Consider the following 23,194-nt stretch of genomic DNA (forward strand, 5'->3'; position numbering starts at 1 on the left):
GTATGATGCTTGTGTGCCACAGAATATGGAATTAGAAATAACATGTTCTTACTACTCATTGCATTAATAAAAAGTTGACTTTGTGTGGACTATTATATCTCATTCGAAGACATATTGGAACGTCCCTCATAGCTCCTCCATGAGCCTTGCTGAATGTGTTGGAAGTCAGGGATTTTAACTGTTTTGTCTGTCTGAGCATCTTGGCACAGAGATAGCAAAAGCAGCGACTCCCTGCAGAGAACTGCTCCCCTCCAAGAAAATTATTTTTCAACGCATTCCAGTGGCTTCTAACAATTCAATAAAGGGAAACCTCAAACGAAAACAATTGAGAGTCATTCCTAACATGACTGGCATGTCCGACAATGAGGCTAAAGTAGAGGATTGTTGCGTCATCGCAGACAGATCAGTGGCCCTTGTTTTTGTACCACCTCTCCTGTGGCCGAAATCCCTCTGCTCTCTCTCAGTCCTCCAATTTTGAGTGATGTAATAGCAGCACTGTAATGTCTTGAGAGAATTTTTAAAATAATTGTTACTTTGGCAATGATGTTTAGGCATTAGACTGTATGGCAAGCATGGCAGGATAGACGAAGTCTAGCCTGGGTTTAAGGGTTTATAGATGGGTTGAAATTCAAACTGGTGTTTCACGGGCACGGCCAGCTATGCGTCAGTGTGTGTGTGTGTGTGTGTGTGTGTGTGTGTGTGTGTGTGTGTGTGTGTGTGTGTGTGTGTGTGTGTGTGTGTGTGTGTCATCCACCGTATAGTTGATGTTAAGCTGGTGGACTCATCTGCTAGTACTGATCGTTGATGGAAGTTAAAGATCCCACGGTGGGTGTCTTTCGCGAAAAGGTGGTTTTCGCTGGAATTCTGAACAAATTCTAAAATTCCTGCCACCTTCAGTCATTATCCTACAATGGTGGCGATCTGTCCAGCTCAGGTTATAGCCGAGGAACGTGAATTCCTCGAAGCTCCGTCAAGAGTATAGCCCATCTTTACACAGTAGAATACATGGATACTAAGCACTTTGCAGTGAAATATCCTGTGTGCTAGTACATGTGGGTGAATCTTTGGGTGAGCTGAGCTGGAGTTAGTCATGATTGAAGTGGAAATAACATGCTGAGATGAAGCCAATTTTTCACTTTAACCACCATTTATTGTAACATGGACTCTTCAAGAAAACAAAATCACATTTATCCATGGAGAAAATAAAATGTTATGAACACATCCAGTATGGAATGATGATATAGAAAATGACATTTATATAAGCATACAGAAAATGAATAATACAAAATTATAACATCAGTTTTGTTCATTCAGGGCTAAGAACACAAACTTGGAGTTTGAACAGCGACGCAACACCATTTCCTTGCTCAGCATCGTCTCAGAACTTGGCTTTGTTGAGGCTAATGATCAGGCTTATACCATAAAGTAATGTCACCGTAAAAGCAAAGATCTGAAGGAACACAAGAATAAGCATTCAGGACTGGTTCATTGAAAAAAATATATTTTTAATGCAAAGTGATAAGATTAATTCTTGATTAGGTTCAAAGGTGTCCAAAATGTAACGTTCTGAGTAATCTGTACTTTATTACCTCCACCACCTTATGTTTTCACCTCTGTCTGTCTCTTTGTCTGTGAGCAGGATCTCTCAAAAACTTATGGACGGATTACGACGAAACTTTGTGGACAGGTTGAGTGTATGACAAGGACCAATTGATCCAATTTTGGTGAAGATCCGGATCCAGCTACCAGAATAATAATAAAAAAAAATTAAAGTGATTTTTCACCATTGAGAGATCGGGCCAAAAACGATATATCGTACAATATCTCAAAAAAGTTGTGGACGAGTTACAACAAAACCTGTTTAATGAGTTGGTTAGGTGACAAGAACAAGCTGATTCAATTTTGGTTCATGTCCAGATCCAGATCTGGCGTATCAGTGGGGTACAAAACGTAAATTGTTCAGCCTGGCAGAGGATTGCGCTCTACCGAGTGCCGTTCTAGTTCCAATTGTTTTTTGACCGACTTTAACCCCAACAAATCCATGATCGATTTTAAATTGTTATTACATTGATCCCTGAGAGTGCTCCATCTGTCGATGCTGTCCATGTAGTATCTCACGACTCGGCTTCATCCTCAAATGCACAAATCTTAACCTATCTGAGATATTTCTCTCTTCCTGCTGGAAATTTCTTTATCGACGTGTGATGATCTAATAACCCAGGAAACTTGCAGACTCCGATTCTACATTGGAATGTATGAGTAACATCTTAAAGCGTGAGTATACAAAGGCAGAACTGCGTCTCCATATGAAAACACGTCATTATGCAGTGTAAAATGTGATGTTAACACAAGTTGCATAAATTGACTAAACGATGCGATCTAAATGCTGAGACGTGAGAATAAGGCCAAAGATACCATTTACACATTGCGTGCACCATAAGAAGGGGAAGGTATTAATCTTGAGATAAAATAAGGAATGATGGAGGAGTAAAGGCAAAAGGCATTTCGAGGTTATAGGGAGGTGAGTTGAAGAGAATGGATTCCAAAATTCCAGTGTTTCTGTTTATATAATATAGGGCACAAGGCCTGAATCTTTGACAGACTCCTTGGGACCATTTTCAATTTTTAGCATCGCACGAGATCACTCACAAAATACTGATCGGGCAACTTTTAGCTTGGTCAAATATTTCAAAGGAATTTATTGTCCAGAGTAATAATAAAATGGAATAAAAATTTCAGGATCTCAAGGATATGACAGCCACCGGTCTGAATTTCAATTACCTTTCTGTGCTTCGTTATATCACGACTTTGTCCATGTACTACTTATCACAAACATCCTGATTGAATAACAATGGAACGTGTACAATCGCTGCATCTCAAAGACAAGGCATTTGCCAAATGACTAATTGCGTGCAATTTTAATGATCATGCCAATTATAATATCCCTTAATGGTCATGCTTATTATAATGCTGCATACCTTGAAATTATTCACAAGTTCTTTAAAACTTGAAGCAGAATCGTACAAAATATTTGACACAAACTTTTGTTTCCGGCGAAGCCTTACCACCCCAGCCACGTTGAATCCGTAGACGTGCCCGGTGGTAACTGTGTATGACATTGCTATACAGAAGTAGGCCTGCAGGGCTGAAGCACTAAGGTAGCAGCTGAAAGCCAGCAAGTAATAGACCAGGTCCTGGAGAAACATTCAGAAGACATACATCATGAAATATACATGGCTTAACCAATGCTCAAAATGGAAATGGGATTTGTATACACACAAACAAAAGCTGATCAAAAGGTTATGACCTCAAAACTACGATGTGCTTCATAAATAATAAAGTACAAAAGAGATTAAAAATATCCCAGCCATAACAAGTTGAAACTACAACTACTACTACTACTACTAATACTACTATCAATGCCTCCACCAGCTAAACTCGTAGTTACGTGACACATCATGCAAAAATAAAGTTCAAAGGAAACTTCCCATTCTTTTTTATTCTGAACAACAGTGTATAATAGATTTTTGGTAAAATAATAGGGTTTGCAATTCAAAATGATTGACCAAAAGCCAAGAAGCATTTAATTACATTGACATTAACCCTCCCCCCCTCCCAAACCCCTCCCTCCATCCTCCCACACCAAAAGCAATGTGTTCTGACAGATTTTTTTTATCCTTTGAGATGCACTTGATGCACTTGATGCAATGATAATGAGAACCAATTCTCAAGAAGATGGTTTATGGGGATATTGATGGGTTAGATAGATTTCATTGGGCCACCTGTATACAACACAGAAAGGGGAGAGCAAGAGAATGTTGAGAAGAGGAAAAAGCAAAAGGGGCTTGATAGGGAAGAAAAAGAGGAGGGGAGATGAGGAGGAAGTGGAAAAGAGGTTGGAGGTTGAAAGGAAGAAAAGGGAATGAATGAGACATATGCAGAAAGGACCTTCGTTGAGGCAGTGGGGTGTGGGGGTGGGGGAAGGGGGTGGTGGTAAAAACAAATTCACTCCTTCCTTTGATTCATGCAGTTTGAGGAGAAACAAATTCCATCAAATTTTATATCACCAGGTCAACTTGTCCGTGGCTGTATCTTGATGATAGATCACTGGCGTATCACAATGGCATTCAACCTTCATGATGACGTTATGTGGTACAGCGTACAAATTACACGGTGCTGACGAGTGATTCAGACATAAACCCGGCAAAATCGCCTCCCAAAAAAAGTTGGAATGAAAAAGAAAAACGGTCAAAATCAATTGATTTAAAAGGCAAAATTTGAAAGGCAAAATTAACAACACTTGGTGGTGTAATGGTTATAGTGCCCTCTCTGAGCCTGGGAGGTCGGTGGTTTGAACCCCATCCAAGGCATACCAAACACTATAAATGGTATGTGCTGCTTCCCTGTTTGACTCTCAGCATTTAAAATCAAAATAGTGACCAATTACTGCACCGTAATCCCAAGAAGAAAGCCAGACACACACACACACACACACACACACACACACACACATACACACACACACACACACACACACACACACACACACACACACACACACACACACACACACACACACACACACACACACACACACACACACACACACACACACACACACACACACAATGTACTGGTAAGTACTTACAAAAACTATTTTATTTGAAGTTATAACTTTAACTTATAAGCAATTTACTGATTTCCCAACTGCCCGGATCATCAGCTGGGAACCGTTTTTCATCGAGGTTTCGATCCTTTCAGCCCAGAACCTCTCCAGAGAGAGGTTCAATAGATTACTTATCAGTAGATTACTCAACATCAATGGACCCACAACCTCAAAGTTGTGTCCAGACAGTCAGTCAACACAGCAATGCAATATCAGAATTCAAACTTATTTAATTTTAACTTTTATTTAAAGTATTACTACATATGACTAACTTTAATCATACACCACTTTATATATGATAAAGTATTAAGCGATAAACACTTTACCTTGCAGACATGTCCATGACACAGCACCTCCATCGAACTACAGACTCAAACTATCATTCAAATATTCAAAATGTCATCATTAACCGATTTTAACATGCTGCACTGCATATCCCAGCAACCACCAATAAATTATATTAATACTTAGTTATAATATATTTTATAAATAATATTTATTCATTTTATTGTATTTTCATCTGAATACGTCCACTATTTTATATATGAAGACCACAAGGGGAAAACCAGAGATGCCAGGATAAGTCAATTTTGAAGAAACTGAAAAACAAAGTTTCAAGACTTTGGTGGACTGTTTAATAACTGTCATATAGATTTCTTTTCCAGTAAAAGGAAGAGTGATCATTGGCCAATCAAATTAAGCATGTAGCATTTGCCAAGCTTCTGTGTTATTTGATTTAAGAGCAAAGAACGAATCAATGTTGCAAACTGACATCACTGGTTATTCCCTTGTTTAATAATAGCCATGCAATTTTAACCCAGGATGTGTAGCAAATTCATGCTTGTTGGTTATTTGCATACATTACATGACTTTGGTGATCACAGATTATTTTTTTCAACATTAAACGGTCATTGTTTTTTTGTTTGATTGGTGTTCAACGCCATACTCAAGGGTATTTCGCTTATATGATGACGGATTCTCCATTTCTTAATCCGTACTACTTAATATGATGGAAAACCGGGAGGAAACCAAGGATAAACCACCCCCGTGATAGCCGAAGTCACCTCATGTGACTCCCTCATATACCGAAGCAGGTTGATTGGGTGGTGGGTACATCGAATGAGGATGGGTACTCAGACGCGCTAACCATTAAGCCACGGCATGGGTCCCATAAAAGTCACAATAAAGGTTTGACCAGGCTTGAACCACGATATGCACCAACTACGGAGTCCATGATATAACCAAATAGGCCATTGTTGTGCTCAGAGTTTATGCTGTGAAAGTTTTACAACCTTTCATTTTTTAGTTTCTCAACTCTGAATATTATGGTGGAACAGTTAACATGAATGAAAGGGAGATAACCAGGAGTAAAGTACTGACAACTCTGGGTTTCTACTTGTTCAGCTTTGACAACACTTGTTTTTTCATTGCACGGATAAACGTTATACCATATAAATTATGTGACACCCCTGGTTATTTGTTAAAGTAATATTGTGAGAGGAAACCTTATGTTGCCAACTATTGGCAGGTGCAATAACCCTGAAATTTATAAAAAGTGACATCTCTGGTTTTCCCCTTGCGGTCTTCATATATATATATATATATATATATATATATATATATATATATATATATATATATATATATATATATATATATATATATATGTATATATATATATATATATATATGTTTAATCAATAATATTAATGAAGGAATTAACCTCACTAAAGTAATTAATTTATTATTATTATATCATATGCAATAGGAACTTCTTTACATGAAAACCAACCAAACTTAAATAACAGGTGACAATGGAGTCTAAAGACATTCTCACAAGACCTGATGAAACAATCAGCCAAACATCCCCTGTTTAATACAATGGAAAAACCTTCTCAGCACATTCCACAAAATCATCCTTTACTGAACAAATTCTTTCAAATCTAAGTATCTGAGATGAAAAGATATTGTAACCCATTTTAATTGGTACATTGCGACCTGAAAAGGTATACAAGACTACTGGGAAACTGAAATCATCAACTTTATGATATACACTTGTACGAAAACTATTCTGTCCAACTCTAATCAACACATCCAGATATGCAGCAACTCTACAATCATTACCACTCCTGTTTCAATCAGGCTATCTGGATAAATCTTGTGTAGCTGCCTATTTCAAAAAATTATAGTTAACCACACAAATATCATCTATATAACAACATGTATGAGATAATATTTTAGCTAATCCGAATTTTTTTCTCCTTCTGAAGTTTCTGCATGAATGAAAATTCACAGAAAATAAGGAAAATGTCCACTAGTAGGAGACAGCAATTCCCAACCATGGGAATACCCTTAACCTGTTGAAACATTTTCCCACAAAAGACACAAAAGTGTTAAATAAAATAAAATTAACAGCATCCTTAAACTTCTGCTTATCAAAACAATGAAAACTTGAGTAAAAAACCTCCTGTGTTGAAGTTCCTTGAAATGAAACTCATTATTATAAAGGTTACATTCTTGCCAACAAAAGTCATACGATTAAACATCCCCTCATCTTGCAATATCACGAAATTTCAATGATGAAATTAAACAGCTTCCAAGCTAAATTTACAATGTCTGACTGTTATAAAATTACGACTGACAACTGCCATCTTCCTTTTACGTTTATCATGGACATCGTTCATGCAGACGGTGGTCGATTCCTCTCGGTGTGGTGTGCTTTTGACATTGTTAGAGTCCTTGGGGAATCTACACGTTGTATCTGTGACTGATAGTTTGGGAGCTCCCTTACAAAGAACTTCAAAACGCAGCTGGAGGAGGCCATTCGGCCCAGCATGACTGCACAATGGAGCATACCAGCTGCACGTGTGTTTTGATAAGTGATGTTAATGTTGTTTACAAGTTGACACGTGTGTGCTATATGCACACAAACTATGCACAGGCTGTTATTCGTTGGGCACGTTGGCCATAAACATGGATCACTTTGTCACAATAATCGGTGGTGAACAAGAACAAGCCAATTGTAAGGGACCTAACTCTAACCCTAACCCTCACTCTCCGAAAGTGGGGTATGGCAAACTCTCCTATCTACTCATTTAAGGTTCCTCTTGAGGAAGATCAGTCACTCAAACTCCTGGATCTCACTTTCAGTTATGATCTTTCTTGGACAAACTACAATTCAAAGTTGGCCTCCAAAGCCAGCCGCCAACTACTACAAGGCCTTCATCCACAGCTTGATGGAGTAATGCTCTCCCATTTGGACTGGCGCCCCTGCCTCACACCCTGCTCAGTTTGACACCATGGAAGCCAAGGCCTTCAAGATTATTTGAATTTCCCGCGATGAAGCTGAGTCTATGGGCCTATCACCTTCCCATCACAGACAGGTCGGTGGTCTCTGTCTTCTCCCACCTCGTTTCTGGTCTTGCATCCTCTGTCTTTCTGCATTTTGTCTAACCCCCCCCCCCCCGTGGCTTCTGCAGGGCGTATATGGTCCACCATCAACCCCTTCTGGTGAAATCATTTGTTCCTCTTTTTTTTCCCCCACCTTTGGAATCAACTTCCACTCTGTTCAATCTCATTCTTTCCTTCAGGTCTTCAAGACAGCTATTCACTGCCATCTCAGATTGTCTCCCATTAAAAACCATGACCTTTTCTACACCCGTTACCACCCACCAAACCCACCTCCTTCCAAATTTCCAGGTTTTCCTTCCTGAAAGTTTGCTTATTTATCCATTTTGTCCATCCATGCATTCCCCACTTAGTCCTCATTATTCCCCACATCCCTTATTTGCCCAAGTCTCCCTCTATTTTGTCCTTCAACCCTGCTGTTGATGTTTGCCCATCTCTCTCTCTACTGTTCCTTTTATTCTGTCACATCCTGATATGTTCTATGTTGTAGCTCTTCCATGAGCCTTGACCTTGTATACTGTGCAATAAAAATTAATGGTATGCTGGTAATAATACTGTAGTTAATGTCATATCATCTCCATTGGATACTGAGGTGTGACAGTGTTTGAATTCCTCTTTCCTGGCTAATTTAAAAAATATTTCCTGAATTACACCTTACTATCCCAGGTTAATATCCTGATGATGATGATGATGATGATGTTGTTTTGTATGCAGCCTGTGGCTGCCTGGATGCATCATTTCATAGAGGTGTGGCTGTGCCACTGATGCAGTGCCCCCTGTTGCCAGTAAGCTGGTATTCATTTTTGCCAACCTTGGAAGGACGACAGGCTGAGTCAACCCACCTGGTGTAACTTCAACGGTAAAAAAACAGGGGCTCAAACTCAAGACCAGGATTTTAAGCCAGCCAACATGATGGAGGATGGATGATGGAGATGATGAGCGAAGAGCGATTAGAATTTATGGGATGATGGATACTGAGGATGGATGATGGAGATGATAATAATGAGTGAAGAGCAACTAGAATTTATTCTTGTAGTGTGGTGCGGCTGTTACTAAACCATCAATCACCATATTATATTGTGATTACATGTGTGCAATGGAGTTTGAGTGTGCCATCGTGTGCTCAATATTGTAGAAAACAAAACAAAAGCCAACAACAAAAACTCCTCTCCCCCCCCACCCCCAACCAACCGAAAAGTCACCCCCATAAACAATTTCAAGTAAGTGATTTTATTTTTGGGAAAAAGACTTAAAAAGAGCCTCCAAATTATTTTATTTATTTTGAACCCCGATACGTGATGTTAAACGGCGGAAGGTTTGAACTTGATCACAAAATGATGTGAAGCACTGCAGTTTAATGCAAGTTTAAACAAAGTTATTCGGATGACAAAAAAAAATCCACAAACCTTTTGTGAAAAAGAAGCATCATATTAGGAGTTGGTAATGAAAACAATGGAATTTCAAATTATAATGAAATCTCAGATAAGTGATATCTGCAATAAATGAACTATTTAATTCCAGAAATCCTCAGTACACATACTGCTAAAAAGGGCAAGGTCTTTCTGTACACACAGGAGACATTAAATCATTTTGTTTTGTAGTCCTGAAGAATAGTTGCCTTAAAGTCAGTTGTACGCAGTCATTGTTATAAAATAGATAAATCAGTGAATAACATGCAATGATGTAAGGTTCGACAGTTCAATAGATACGGTAAAACCTGTTCCGACTCTTTTGCCCCTACCCGTGGATAACAGGTGGCTGCACAATAAGCCGACGCCTAGTTTCAGTACCTACTTGATATTTTATCAATACAATTTTTGGCACAATGGATGCCGTGAGATGAGATCGATGCTTTTTATTTCCATAATCGCACTCTGCCATGATCAACATAATAAGCGGATAATAACAAATTCAGTGAATACTGATGATATAAGCACAAATCAAAGTGAAAGATTTCTGTTTTGAATGGTTTATATTATTTTTTGGAAATTTACATTTTTTTTTTCAAAACGATACAAAGGTCTGCACATGCACTGGGTAATGATATCATCCTGAAACCCATTATTTAAATATAATTCCACAATGCACATGTGTACTTACATGCTTTAAATGTGAACTAATGACAGGTCAGTGGCATTATGATTATATTTTATTTATATTCATTTGAGTTATGAAATCAAAGCAGAATGGAAGTCAAAGTAAGAGTAGTACAAGCCCTGAATATTCAATAAGCCCTGAATACCAATGGAGATATATTCAGTTCGTTTATCGTTTCTCCTCGAGCTATTGTACTGGATGCATTAAATTGATTGAAATAGCAAGATCTTTACCCTCTCCCCCTCTCTTCACTTGACTCATTGATTCCCCTTTTTTCCTTCCATGTCCCTGTGCTCCCTCGATTCTTCTTCTTCCTCCTTCGTCTGTCTGTCTCTGTCTCTGTCTCTGTCTCTCTCTGTCTCTGTGTCTCTCTCTCTCTCTCTCTCTCTCTCTCTCTCTCTCTCTCTCTCTCTCTCTCTCTCTCTCTCTCTCTCTCTCTCTCTCTCTCTCTCTCTCTCTCTCTCTCTCTCTCTCTCTCTCTCTCTCTCTCTCTCTCTCTCTCTCTCTCTCTCTCTCTCTCTCTCTCTCTCTCTCTCTCTCTCTCTCTCTGTCTCTGTCTCTGTCTCTGTCTCTCTCTCTCTCACATTCGTTCGTTTTTCCCTTCCTTATTGCGTCCAACTTTGTCCTCACTGTCAGTTTTATCTTCCATCTCATCACCCTTCTACGAGCCTAGACTTTGTGTACAAAATATATAAATAAAGTATTAAATCTTATTCTAGTTACCTCTACTACCAAAGGCAGACAGAGGTTATGTTTTCACCAATGTCTCTGAGCAGGATATCTCAAAAAGTTATGGACGCATTCGGACAAAACCTGGTGGATAAGTTGGGTGTGTGACAAGGACAAATTGATTCGATTTTGGTGAAGATCCGGATCTGGATGTGGATGTGGATCCAATAACTTTTTAAGTGATTCATCACCATTGAGTGATCGGCGGAACAATATATAGCACGAAACCTGAAAAGGTAATGGACTTGGACGAATTGATTTGATTTTGATGAGGATATGGGAATTTTTTTAATTTTTAAAGTAATTCTTCACAATTGAGAGATGGGGCCAAGAATGATATACCGTATAGCATGATATTTCAAAAAGTTGTGGATGGATTATGGCAAAACATGGTGGATGAGTTGGGGAGGTGATGAGAACAGGTGAATTAGATTTGTTTAAAGTCCCGATGCAGATCTGATCTATCAGTAAGATACAAAACGTAAACTGTTCAACCTGGCGGAGGTATTGTCATGAATCTGGAAGCCATGAGCACTCAACATGCAGGTCCTATAGCTCAGTTATTTCGATAATTAATTGTGGATAGATAGCTCCCTTTCCCTTGTTTAATGGGTAATTAAATGTTCATGCGCTGTGGAGTTATTTTGATAGTCAGGGTTTTCTTTTATTTTTACACCACCAGCATCAACTGCAACAACACCAGCATCACCCTCACCTTCACCTCGCTCTGACCGACGCCATTGCCTATGTGCGTGACAGCATGTATGTGGGCGGCGTCCACACAGGATACTGTTCCTTTGCCTGTTTGGGAGGGCGGTCCGCAGCGACGGCTATCACGCCCCCCCCCCCCCCGGTCCAATCAACGGCCGTGGCGCCCGTTTTGGCCAATGACAGGGCGACGAGCGCATTTTGCGCGCCAAAACCGTCCAGTGAGGGAAAGCGGGGAGGGAGGAGGCGTCCCCACCCCCCCCCCTGGACAAGGGTAAATAAGGTGGCGGCGCGATCGGACCGAGAGGAGAGTTTGAGATAGTTGATGACCATCGAGCAGGCAAGGTTCTGGTCAATCTGACGGGCAGGTTCAACGAGTGTGGAGTTATCAGTCTTCGCTTTGACGTTTAACTCAAAGACTTGGAGAAGTGGCAGAGAAACCTCCTGCCTTCTCGATAGTTTGGGATACAGAGGAGAGTTTTGGTTGTTGGGACGAGCGCTGAACGGAGTTCAGGAGTCTGATCGCCTCTCGCTGGTGCCTGGTTCTATCATCGCCTCTCGCTGGCCTGGTTCGCTCATGTCAGCCAAACCACACGAGGTGGGCAGGTCCATGTCCTTCTGGGTATGTGTGTGTGTGTGTGTGTGTGTGTGTGTGTGTGTGTGTGTGTGTGTGCGTGCGTGTATGTGTGTGCGTGCGTGTATGTGTGTGTGTGTGTGTGTGTGTGTGTGTGTGTGTGTGTGCGTGTATGTGTGTGTGTGTGTGTGTGTGTGTGTGTGTGTGTGTGTGTGTGTGTGTGTGTGTGTGTATGTGTGTGTGTGTGTGTCAGTGGGCCCGTCTGTAAGTAGTAAATTGTTAAGTGCCTTCGCTGTACATTATTTGCCTTGCATCTCTGATTAGTCATCATAACTCTGCCCTTATGTGCTTCCTTCCTTCCCCACCTACTGGTAATAAATACCCTATTTGTTAATTGCATCAGCTCGTTTTTGTGTTTTTTTTATTGGTTTAACATGGTGCGTGTTGGGGAATTAGAATGGCTGTTGTTGCTTTAGTGGTGTGCATTTGGGACCGACGGAAGCTCGGTGACCATCCACTCGGGTCACGCATGGGTCGAGCGCGCATACGGTTCATTCCATATGAGTGCCGTCAAGGGTGTGAATACTCGGTAGCTCGCCACATGGTCTCTAGGTATTTTGAAGGTGGGCAAATAACCCTGTACCATGTGGTGGAATTATTGATGATTCACGGTCCGGTAAAGGACCTGTACCCTCGGAGTTTTCCGAAAGGTACGATCTAAATTCCGGGTGTTCAGCAGAGTCGACCCTACTGCTCCACCTAGTGGTCGTGCTCACAGCCGATACCCGGCCTGCAACAGTATGCACTCCATATACCGAGTGTTGTTCTAGTTCGATTTTGTTTTCAATAAACACTCGTGGACATTTGGTACTCAAGGCATTTCTATGATAAAGGAGAGATGATGCACATTCAACCTTTCGATAAATGTTTTATCTTGTCTGTTATATGGAGTGTTTATAAAGTCCTTGTACAACTTTACACTTTAATAACTTTGGATGTACCCATGATGGAAGCAAATTACAAATAGAACGTGAAAGCATAAGTCATAACGTTTTTACTCAATACAATTCAAACTTTTAGGCTTCAACATAACTGACATCTTTCGTGATGCATCATTCATTCTGATTTTCCAACTTGTTGAAAACATTCTCCAGTTGCTGCTGAGTAATTTCATGAATTACATGAATGAATTACTGAGTAATTCCTCCTAATGACTCCATCTTTGCTCTTGACTTCTTCGGGTTCCTTCTTGGTCTTCCGTTTCATTAAGTGATCGTAACCCTAAGTTCATTCAAAGAATGTGGTTTTCATGAGTGAACAACAGTTTTACATAGCTCCATAAAATGCATTCCCATAGGGACAGGTCATGTGAATGAGGTGGCCAATAAATTGGTCCACGTCTACTGATCCACTTGTCTGGGAAGACATCATTGAAGATCCGTCGCACATTCAAACAATAGTGGAAGGGAGCCTCGTCTTGCTGGTACAATATGATATGTGAAGGATTTAACCAACGTAGTTGAGGGACAGAAATTCGACAACATTGTAAAGTGACGTTCACCTTTGACTGTTATTTCTTCAAGAAAGAAAGGACCAATTGATGCATGACTTCCTGAGATCACACAGATGTTGATTTCTGGAGTCTTTTAATGTTGCCAGATTTTCTGAGGTTTTTCTGTACAACAAATGTGGTAATTGTGGTGGTTGACCAGGGGAGTTGTGGATTTAACAACAGCATTAACAACAATATTCACACTTACAAAGCCTGATGAATTACGTTTTCATGTTCCGTTTATTTTCCATCATCATTTCCATCAGTTAGCTTCCATCATCTGTACATCCATCTATCCATCCATTGGGACCATACTCTGTACAGAGCGTTGGTGCTGCTAAAGCAGTCTCCTTGGCTATTTGGTACAATCCTGGACAGGTAGCCACTCCGACACAGGATACCGGCAAGTTAGCACTCATTTTGCCGACCTCGGAAGGATGACAGGCAGAACCAACCCCACCTGGTATTAATTCAACAGCCGAGTGGGATTTGAACTCAGGATCCAAGGATCCCAAACCCACCACCCTAACCATTAAGCCAACACCAAGCAAATCATATGTACATCTAATGGTATTAAAGTTTAAATTTACAATAACTTTATAAACACCCTGAAGGTATATGCTCTTCCTCGATAGCTGTATATTAGATGTGCAGTGATAATGTTTTTTGACCGCCTTTAAAAAAAAATAGTCATTGAATTTAGGCCAATTTTTTAAATACAAGCAGAGTACCTGCCTGATGGGCAATCTTGTTCCAAGCATGCAACACATTCTTCTGATGCATACCTTTATTTGGGCAGCGTTTAGGCCAAAAAAACAAAAACCTGGTTTATGTGCATGAAGCAACAACATACCTACTGCTGATAATACAAAACACCTCACAGCACTGAAACACATGGGGACAGGAATACTGTGCTGAAAATGGTGGGGACTTGTAATACCCTCCCCCTCCTTGATGCGGTGCTACATGATACACGTTTATATAGAGATTTTGCATCTCCCACCCCGCACCCTGATACCGCCTACAATTTTTGTTTTTTTAAACACCCGTGTACATTAATTGGGGTCATGCTGATGTTATGTAGCAGTCTGGATGTTATCGGCCCAGAACTGGTCTCCCATGGCTACTTTCTCCAACATCAACTCATCTTGGGAATTCTTTCAAAGAAACTTACTCTCCCTCATGCACAAATTTATCCCCTCTCATCTTCAGTTGGCCTAAGCTTTCTCTCGTCCATGGTTCACCGAAGCTTGTGGCGAGGCAGTTGTCCCAAAACAACTTGCCTTTGCCTCATGGAAAGCAAACCCAACTGAGGGTAATCTCAGTTCCTTCCATAAAGCTCAGAACTCTCAAACCTATCTCCCTCCTCCAAATCCTGGTGGCGTCTAATGAAATCTGTTTCTGGTGTTTGTTCCCCCTCCATCCCCTCCCTTACCCCAAAATTGCTGCACAGCCGATACCGCACGTGAAAAGGCTGAATGCTAAAACTCGGTGTTTACATCTAAATCTTGTGTCCAAAACCCATCGCTTTCTGTACCCACCTTACCCAGTCACACCCAACTGTCCCTGGACTCTGTGTCCTTTTCTTCTGACAGAGTGGAGAGCTTGCTGTCAAACCTCGACTCAGATTCTGCAACTGGTGCAGATGGCATCAGTCCATGTGTCCTAAAAACCTGCTCCTCTGCTCTTGCTCACCCTCTCTCTGTTCTATTCACCCTCTCATTTGCTCAAGGTCATCTGCCATCTGCTTGGAAATCAGCAAACATCACCGCCCTGCATAAAAAAGGTACAAAAACAGATCCTTGCAACTACAGACTAATCAGCCTTCTCCCAATCATCAGCAAGGTTATTGAATCCATCAATGCTTCAGATATTAAATCCTTCCTCTTCTCCAATGGCTTGATTTCCGATCATCAATTTGGTTTCAGACCAGGTCACTCTACCCTGGACATGCTGCTTCTGCTCTCCCAACAATGGATGGAGGTACTCGATGCCGGACATGAAATCAGGGCCATCTCCCTGGACTTAGTAGGGCTGCCAAGTTTATGGGACATGCTAATTATACATGAAGCCTGGTGTTGGTTTCGTGGTTAGGGTGGCGGATTGGGATCCGAGGGTCCTGAGTTCAAGCCCCGTTGGCTGCTGAATTAAAATACACCAGGAGGTTGACTCAGCCTGTCATCCTTCCGAGGTCGGCAAAATGAGTACCAGTGTACTGGTAAGGGGGACACTGCATCAGCGGCATAGCCGCGTCCCAACCAATGATGCAACCAGCAGCCACAGGCTGCACTCGATAGAAAAAATTATACATGGAAATGTGTTTGCAAGATTGTAGTCATTTAATCAAAACCTCCGCCTTTCCTCCAAAAAAGCTTAACCAGGAGTTTATTCTGACATCGTTGTCCTTACTCACTTTCTCTCCTGTCTCTCCTGTGTCTCCTGTGTCTGCGTCTCTGTATTTCTCTCTCCTGCCATATTTGTCTCTTCAACCCAAGGTTTATTTTTCTCTCCTTATTTTATGCCACGTGTGAAGACTCTTTCATTGTTGTTGTCTAGTATCTACCCTTCCCACACTTCTCTCCCACGATACACTGCTGGAATGTTGTTCATGATTCATTGCAATGTTTAAAATGAATCACTCTTTTCTATTACAAATAATGTGTGCTTTATTTCACTCCAAAGAAACGGAACCTGTGACAACAGGTGTCCCTTCAAAGTTAAGCAACCGTTTAAACATAAAAGTTAAAACACCTGTCATCGAGGAAAATGCTCAAAGCATTCAAATAGTCATTTTGAATATTCTGCTGTTATTCTTTTCAAATTGAGCATCCCTTTTCGATCTCGTGCAAAATAAGTATTGGGTCATGTCATATCTTTTTGAGAATTTTCACCGTATTGGCATCACACAACAAATACTTCTTGGTGATATGATTGTAATTCTTTATGACATCTGCCACACACTTCCTCAGGGATCTGCCACTCTAATTTGGCTGTCATAGCAAAGAAAGACATCCTTCATAAATAATTCGACTCGAAGAGCAAAATCTTCCTTTAACGAGAAGGCTGCCATTGGAGATCACCATGAGGTATTGCCACCTCGTAATATTAGGCAATTGGTAGCACTTACAATTCTGCTTCAAAATGAAAACAGATGTATTATTACCTCCACAACCGAAGGTGAAGGAGGTTATGTTTTCACCCCCTTTCTGTCTGTTTGTTTTATGTGCAGGATATCTCACAAAGTTGTACACGGATTCGGATGAAAATTTGTCGACAGGTTCGGTGTGTGACGAGGACAAACTGATTAGATTTTGGTGAAGATCCGGATCCGGATACTATAATAATAAAATTTTTAGAGTGATTCTTCACCATTGAGAGAAAAAGGGCCAAAAAGGATATGTAGCACGAGATCTCAAAAAGTTGTGAACGGATTCGGACGAAACTTGGTGGGCATGTTGGGTGTGTGGCAAGGACGAATCGATTTGATTTTGGTGAGATCTGAATCTGTATGTGGATACAAAAATTATTTAATTTTTATAGTCATTCTTCACCATTGAGAGATCGGGCCAAAAACGATATAGTACTGTACCGCATGGTATTTCAAAAATGTATTGGGCCCGCGATGTTCTCTTGGATCAGGCATTGTGTGGCGGAGGTATGCGCTCTACCAAGTGCCCTTCTAGTTTTGCAATGAAACAGCATCCATAAGGGAAAATTACCTCTTTTTTTTTTGTCTTTTCTTTTCTTGAGGTCGTAATCGAATGGTAAATGTCATCGTAATAGATCTGGAACAGATTACAAATGTGGGTGATAAAATTTGACAACCATTCAGACAAAAAAAGTGAACATTTATGCTCAAAGAAAAATTTACAAAAAAAATGAACATTCATGTTCAGACAAAAATTTACGATGTGGCTTGGTGGTCTTGAGGTATGATTCTTGCTTTGGGTGCAAGAGGTCCTGGGTTTGAAGGCCATTGAAAAATTTTGGACTTGTTTTTCAAAAAGTAGGACATCATGGACACTAAGACTAAACACTCAATGCCTCCATCATAAAAAGTATCACCAAATCCAGAGCATACTCAAAGAGTGTCAACTTGCAGAACAACCACGATGATGCCGATTTATTGCTGGGCCAATAAATTTCACATCGCAGACAGGTTGGTGGTCTCTATCTTCCACTGCCTCCTTTCTGGTCTTACACCTTCTGCCATTTCCATGCTTTAGCACCCTCCCCAACCCCCTGAGTTTCCGCAACCACACATGATCTGCCAGGAACCCCCTTTTGGTGAAACTCACAAAATCCAGACTCGCTGCTCACCTTCACTCATTTGTTTCTCTTTTTCTCCACCTGTGGAACAAACTTCTTCAATCTCTTCAATTCTTTGCTCCAAGGCTTCTAAACAGCTGTTCATTACCATTTCAGATCACCTCCACCCCCCTCCCAATCCACAACCATGATCTTTTCTAACCCTATTAACCCTCTCCAATCCAGCCTCTTCCTGGGTTTGTAGTTTATCTTTATACTTGTGTGATAAAGAGTTTATGGCTGTATTCATCTTGTCCACTCTCTGTGTCCTCCCCTTGTCCTCATTCTTCCCCACATCCCTTATTTCCTCAAGTCTCCCTCTGTCTTGCCCCTCTGCCTTGCTATTGGTCTGTCATCGTCGTCGTAGTCGTCCCCCCCACAATTCCCTCTCGAACTGCTGTTGTTTTCATTCTGTTATGCCCTCATCTGTTCTGTGTTCTTGCTCCTCCATAAGACCAAACACTGAATCCTATTTATGAGATCCTACTCTGATTATTGGTTTCATCAGACAACCTGCTGTTTTCCTCTCAGAGCAGTAAATATATTGAGGATATTAAGCCAAAGACAAATGTTTGTTTTTTCTGTGGAATATAAAGCTAGTAGATGATCATTAAGCTTCACCAAATATGCCTGGTGTTGGCTTAATGGTTAGGGTGGTGGGCTTTGGATCCTTGGGTCATGAGTTCAAATCCTGCTCAGCTGTTGAATTAATACCAGGTGGGGTTAACTCGGCCTGTCATCCTTCCGAGGTTGGCAAAATGAGTGCCAGCATGCTGGTATACTGCGTCGGAGTGGCGACCCGTCCAGGATTGTACCCAATAGCCAAGGAGACTGCTTAAGCAGCACCAACGCTCTGCACAGAGTATGGTCCCAATCTCGTCCTCCTTCACCAAATACAGACATTTCACAATGGAATTGCCATTGCTTCGACAAACAGGTAGACAATATCAGCCCAAATTCTCAAAATCCTTCTCCACTGACCTCGTCCCGCATCTACCTTTCTCTTTCTCTCTCTCTTCAGCACATCCTTCAATGAAGACTCCCTGCCTTCTGGTTGAAAGATGAAAGTTGACCCTTTTTACAAAAAAGCTACAATAAAAAATGATCTGTTCAACGACAGACCAGTTGGTCTGCTTCCAACCATAAGCAAAGTCATGGTATCCTTAATACTGCTGATATCAACTCGTTTCTCTTTCCCAATTGTCTGATCCCGACTTACCGGTCTGGTTTTTCATCCTATTTGCTCAACTCTGGAGATGTTGATATTCCTGTTTCAACAATGGATAGGGGTCCTAAATCTCAAAACGGTCAGGACTGCATCTCTGCAGACATAGCCAGTTTGTCATATACCATTCGACCTATAAAGCTCTACCCGGGGCAATGAAAAGTCTATATGCCTGGCTGGCTGGTGTCCCTTATGTACGCGAGAAGTGCTGAGCTCTTCCTGGAATTCCCTCATCAGCTCTTTGGTGGAAATCAGCCGGTAAAAAGGCAGTGTGTTTTGCATCCCATTATCTTGTTGGTTTACCTTAATGACTCCGATAAGTCTCGGAAAATGTTATTGTTATTTTGCTGATTATTTCACCTTATGTTGAAATGTTTCTCATCCGGTTTGATTCCAGGCTGGGATAAATCTAAATAAACACTCATTCTGGAAAGATATCATGTTGGACACCGATAATGGAAGTTATAACATGTTTTACCAATGAAGTGAGCTATCCTATTTACAATCAAGTCGATTAATAGAGACAATTTCCAGTTTATTAACAGTTCGGCGTTAATTAAAGAAGTTGATACATATGTTAGCTAAAAAAATAATTGTCTATAAAATCTCGGCTCTTGAAGGATTAAAGTGACAAAAAAAAATCAAAGGGTAACACACTGATAGCAGGGTGGTGGGGAAACAACCAGAAAAGCAAACAAGTGGATGAACAAATAGGGGGGGAAAAAATAGGAGAGACAGAAAGAGTGTAATTTGCAAGTAAGAAGGGTGGGTTTGAGAAGCGTTAACAGGCATAGAGAGCACCACAGTCTGACACCTGTCTTTGAGCCATAAGACCTGGAATTAAGTTTTTACTTGACTTTCAACTTCTGATTGATGTTTTGCAGGCAGTGCATTGCGTCAATGAGTGCACAATCGTCCATTCAAGACAATATTAAGCTGGAGACCTTTCCGCCAGCATTGATTTCTGGTCGATGTTAAAGATCGCATGATGCCTTTCACAGAGAGTAGGCAATTGTTGCCAGCACACCCTATGAACGCAGCCCAACAGCACCCCCAGTAGTGCCAGTATCCACGATGGTCTATAGAAGAGTCTGAAACATTTATAATAACACCAAAAGAAAAAAGATAACATAACACGTCACTCACCTTTAACAGCCAGTCTTCAGCAATACTTTCTGGAACTCGAGTCACATACAAGATGAACTGCAGAAAAGAGCAGATGCAAAACAGGGCTGCAACAAAAATGACCCATCCCTGCAGAAGCGGGTTTGGAACTTCAGATGCGGCGATGAGAATCAATGTGATTGCACCCAAAATCTGGAATGTAGGAATGTGACTTAGTATGCTTCGGAGAAGAAAAAAAGAAATAGATTACAGAGGCAATGCAATCTCAAAATGCCATTATTAAATTGCATGATCTTCACTAAATGAATGGTCAATTGATGGGTAAAGTGTATTTTTGTTTTCAACACTTATTTGGAAACATTGTTTTCATACAGGGTGGCCACAAAGTGGGGGATCAATTCGATAACATTCAGTTATATTTGTCTGTATGATCCCCGCCGTTATCCAAACACACTTGAAAGCATTGCCATGTCCTCTGAGGCATCTTCCTCAGCATGTCATTTGTGCTATCTGCTGTTGCAGCTGAAAAGAACATTCAAAATATACTGCTCCCCCGCTTTGTAGCCATCCTGTGCACTTGTCAGTTTTGGTTTTTTTCATAAACGTTTTGCGAATCAAACTATAAACATTGACTAAAATAATAATTTGAGAAAACAAGTAAAGAAAGACATAAAATGTCATTGACCCCATTGCTTTAGTAATTTTGCTGTACGGAGTAAAAGGGCGAGCCCATATTTATGTACAGCTAAAATGGCCACCAGTCCACCATCTTTGATCAGATCGCAAAATAAAGTGAGAAACACGTGTATGCCATCATGTACTGTGCTTATACAAAGTTTGAATAAAATCGACCATGCATGTCTGAGAAATAGTTGGGGACATATTTAAGTAACGAAATGGCCACCAGTCAGCCATCTTGGATCTGATCTCCAAAAAAAATAAAATGCTTATGTAAGCCATCATTCATTATCTGTGTGCCAAGTTTGAACAACATCGGTACATGCATGTCCGAGAAATGCTTGAGGACGTGTTCGATACTGGGTTTTTTTTTTTACAACTAAAATGGCCGCCAGTCTAGTCGACCATCTTTGATCAGATCACAAAATAAAGTGAGTTGCACGTGCATGCCATCATGTACTGTGTTAGTGCTAAGCTTGAACAAATTTGGAAGATGCATGTCTGAGAAATGGTTGGAGACATATTTAAGTAACAAAATGCCACCAGTCGGCCATCTTGGATCTGATCTCAAAAAAAAAAATTTAAAATGACGTGAACACGCAAGCCATCATTCTTTATCTACGTGCCAAATTTGATCAACATCGGTAAATGCATGTCCGAGAAATGGTTGAGGACGTGTTCAACATCGGGTTTTTTTTTACAACTAAAATGGCCGCCAGTCGGCCATCTTGGATCTGACCTCGAAACAAAATGATGTGCTGATGTTAATCCATAATTTGTTACATGTGTGCCAAGTTTGAATAAGATCCGTAAATGTATGTCCGAGAAATGGTTGCGGACGTGTTTGATTCGTTTTTGTTTTGTTTTTTTTAACTAAAATTGCCGCCAGTCGGCCATCTTTGATCACATCGCAAAACAAAATGATGTGCTTATGTGCAACATCATGTGTTGTATTTGTGCCAAGTACGAATAAAATCGGTCCATACATGTCCGAGATATGGGTTCGGAAGCACGGACACACGGACACGAAAATTGAGAACAAATCCATAAACCCCCGTTTTGGACTAAGTCCAACGGGGACTAATAAAGGAGGACATACTGTATATATTAAATGATAGGAAGAGACAAAAGTATGAACCAGACTGAACAGTTTATGTTTTGCGTCCCACTAATAGGGCAGATCTGGATCCGGACCTCCACCAAAAATCGAATCAGCTTGTTCTCAATTCCTAATCAACGTATCCACCAAATTTTGTCATAAATCGTCCACAACTTTTTGAGATATCGTGTTGTATGTCGTTTTTAGCCCCAATAGTGGGGCAACTTAGCTAAATATAGCATAACAATTGTGCATTTTGTGAGGAAAGCACCAAATTTGGCACACTAGTAGCCTATCATATTATGAACAGACTTGGATATTGGGCCATCTCAAATTCAGCCGCTGATGGCTGCGGCAGCCATTTTCCACTGCCATCAAAAATTTTGAGATGGCCCAATATTCATATCTGTTCATAATATGATAGGCTACTAGTGTGCCAAATTTGGTGCTTTCCTCACAAAATGCACAATTGTTATGCTAAGTTGCCCCACTACATTACTCAATGGTGAAGAATCACTTGAAAAATATTATCCAGATCCAGATCTTCACCAAAATCGAATCAATTTGCCCTTGTCATATACCCAACCTGTCCACCAAGTTTTGTCCGAATCCATCCATAACGTTTTGAGATATCCTGCTTACAAGCAAACAACCAGCCAGACAAACAAAGAAATAAATAAAAAATCACTCGTCGAGTGACACTTGGCAAAACAGAAAGAACAGAGTGGAACGGCACTTGGTAGAGCGTATACCTCAGCCAGGCTGAACAGTTTATGTTTTGTATCCCACTGATGAGCTGGATCTGAACCAAAATCTAATCTGCTTGTTCTTGTCACCTAACCAACCCATCCACCCAGTTTTGTCAAAGTTCGTCCACAACTTTTTGAGATATCATGCTCTACATATATATATATATATATATATATATATATATATATATATATATATATATATATATATATATATATATATATAGTTTTTGGCCCTATCTTTCAATTTTGGAAATCAGGCCGATGTTGACCTTT

General features: G+C 40.6%; 1 protein-coding gene across 1 annotated transcript in view; it reads right to left on the reverse strand.

Moving 5' to 3' along the window:
• Positions 1-1,128: 1,128 nt before the first annotated feature.
• The window catches only part of LOC147026045 (myelin and lymphocyte protein-like), a 53,052-nt gene continuing 30,986 nt past the window's right edge, over positions 1,129-23,194 (reverse strand). The window contains exons 2-4 of the mRNA XM_085881054.1: positions 20,414-20,584; positions 3,066-3,194; positions 1,129-1,450 (exon numbers count right to left, since the gene is read on the reverse strand). Coding sequence (XP_085737180.1) covers positions 1,379-1,450; positions 3,066-3,194; positions 20,414-20,584 — 372 coding nt within the window. The 3' untranslated portion in view covers positions 1,129-1,378. The remainder of the gene's footprint in view (positions 1,451-3,065; positions 3,195-20,413; positions 20,585-23,194) is intronic.

The sequence above is a fragment of the Eptatretus burgeri genome, chromosome 5 (genome assembly GCF_056783735.1).
Source record: "Eptatretus burgeri isolate ZD-2024b chromosome 5, Ebu_testis_v1, whole genome shotgun sequence".
Classification (NCBI taxonomy): domain Eukaryota; kingdom Metazoa; phylum Chordata; class Myxini; order Myxiniformes; family Myxinidae; genus Eptatretus; species Eptatretus burgeri.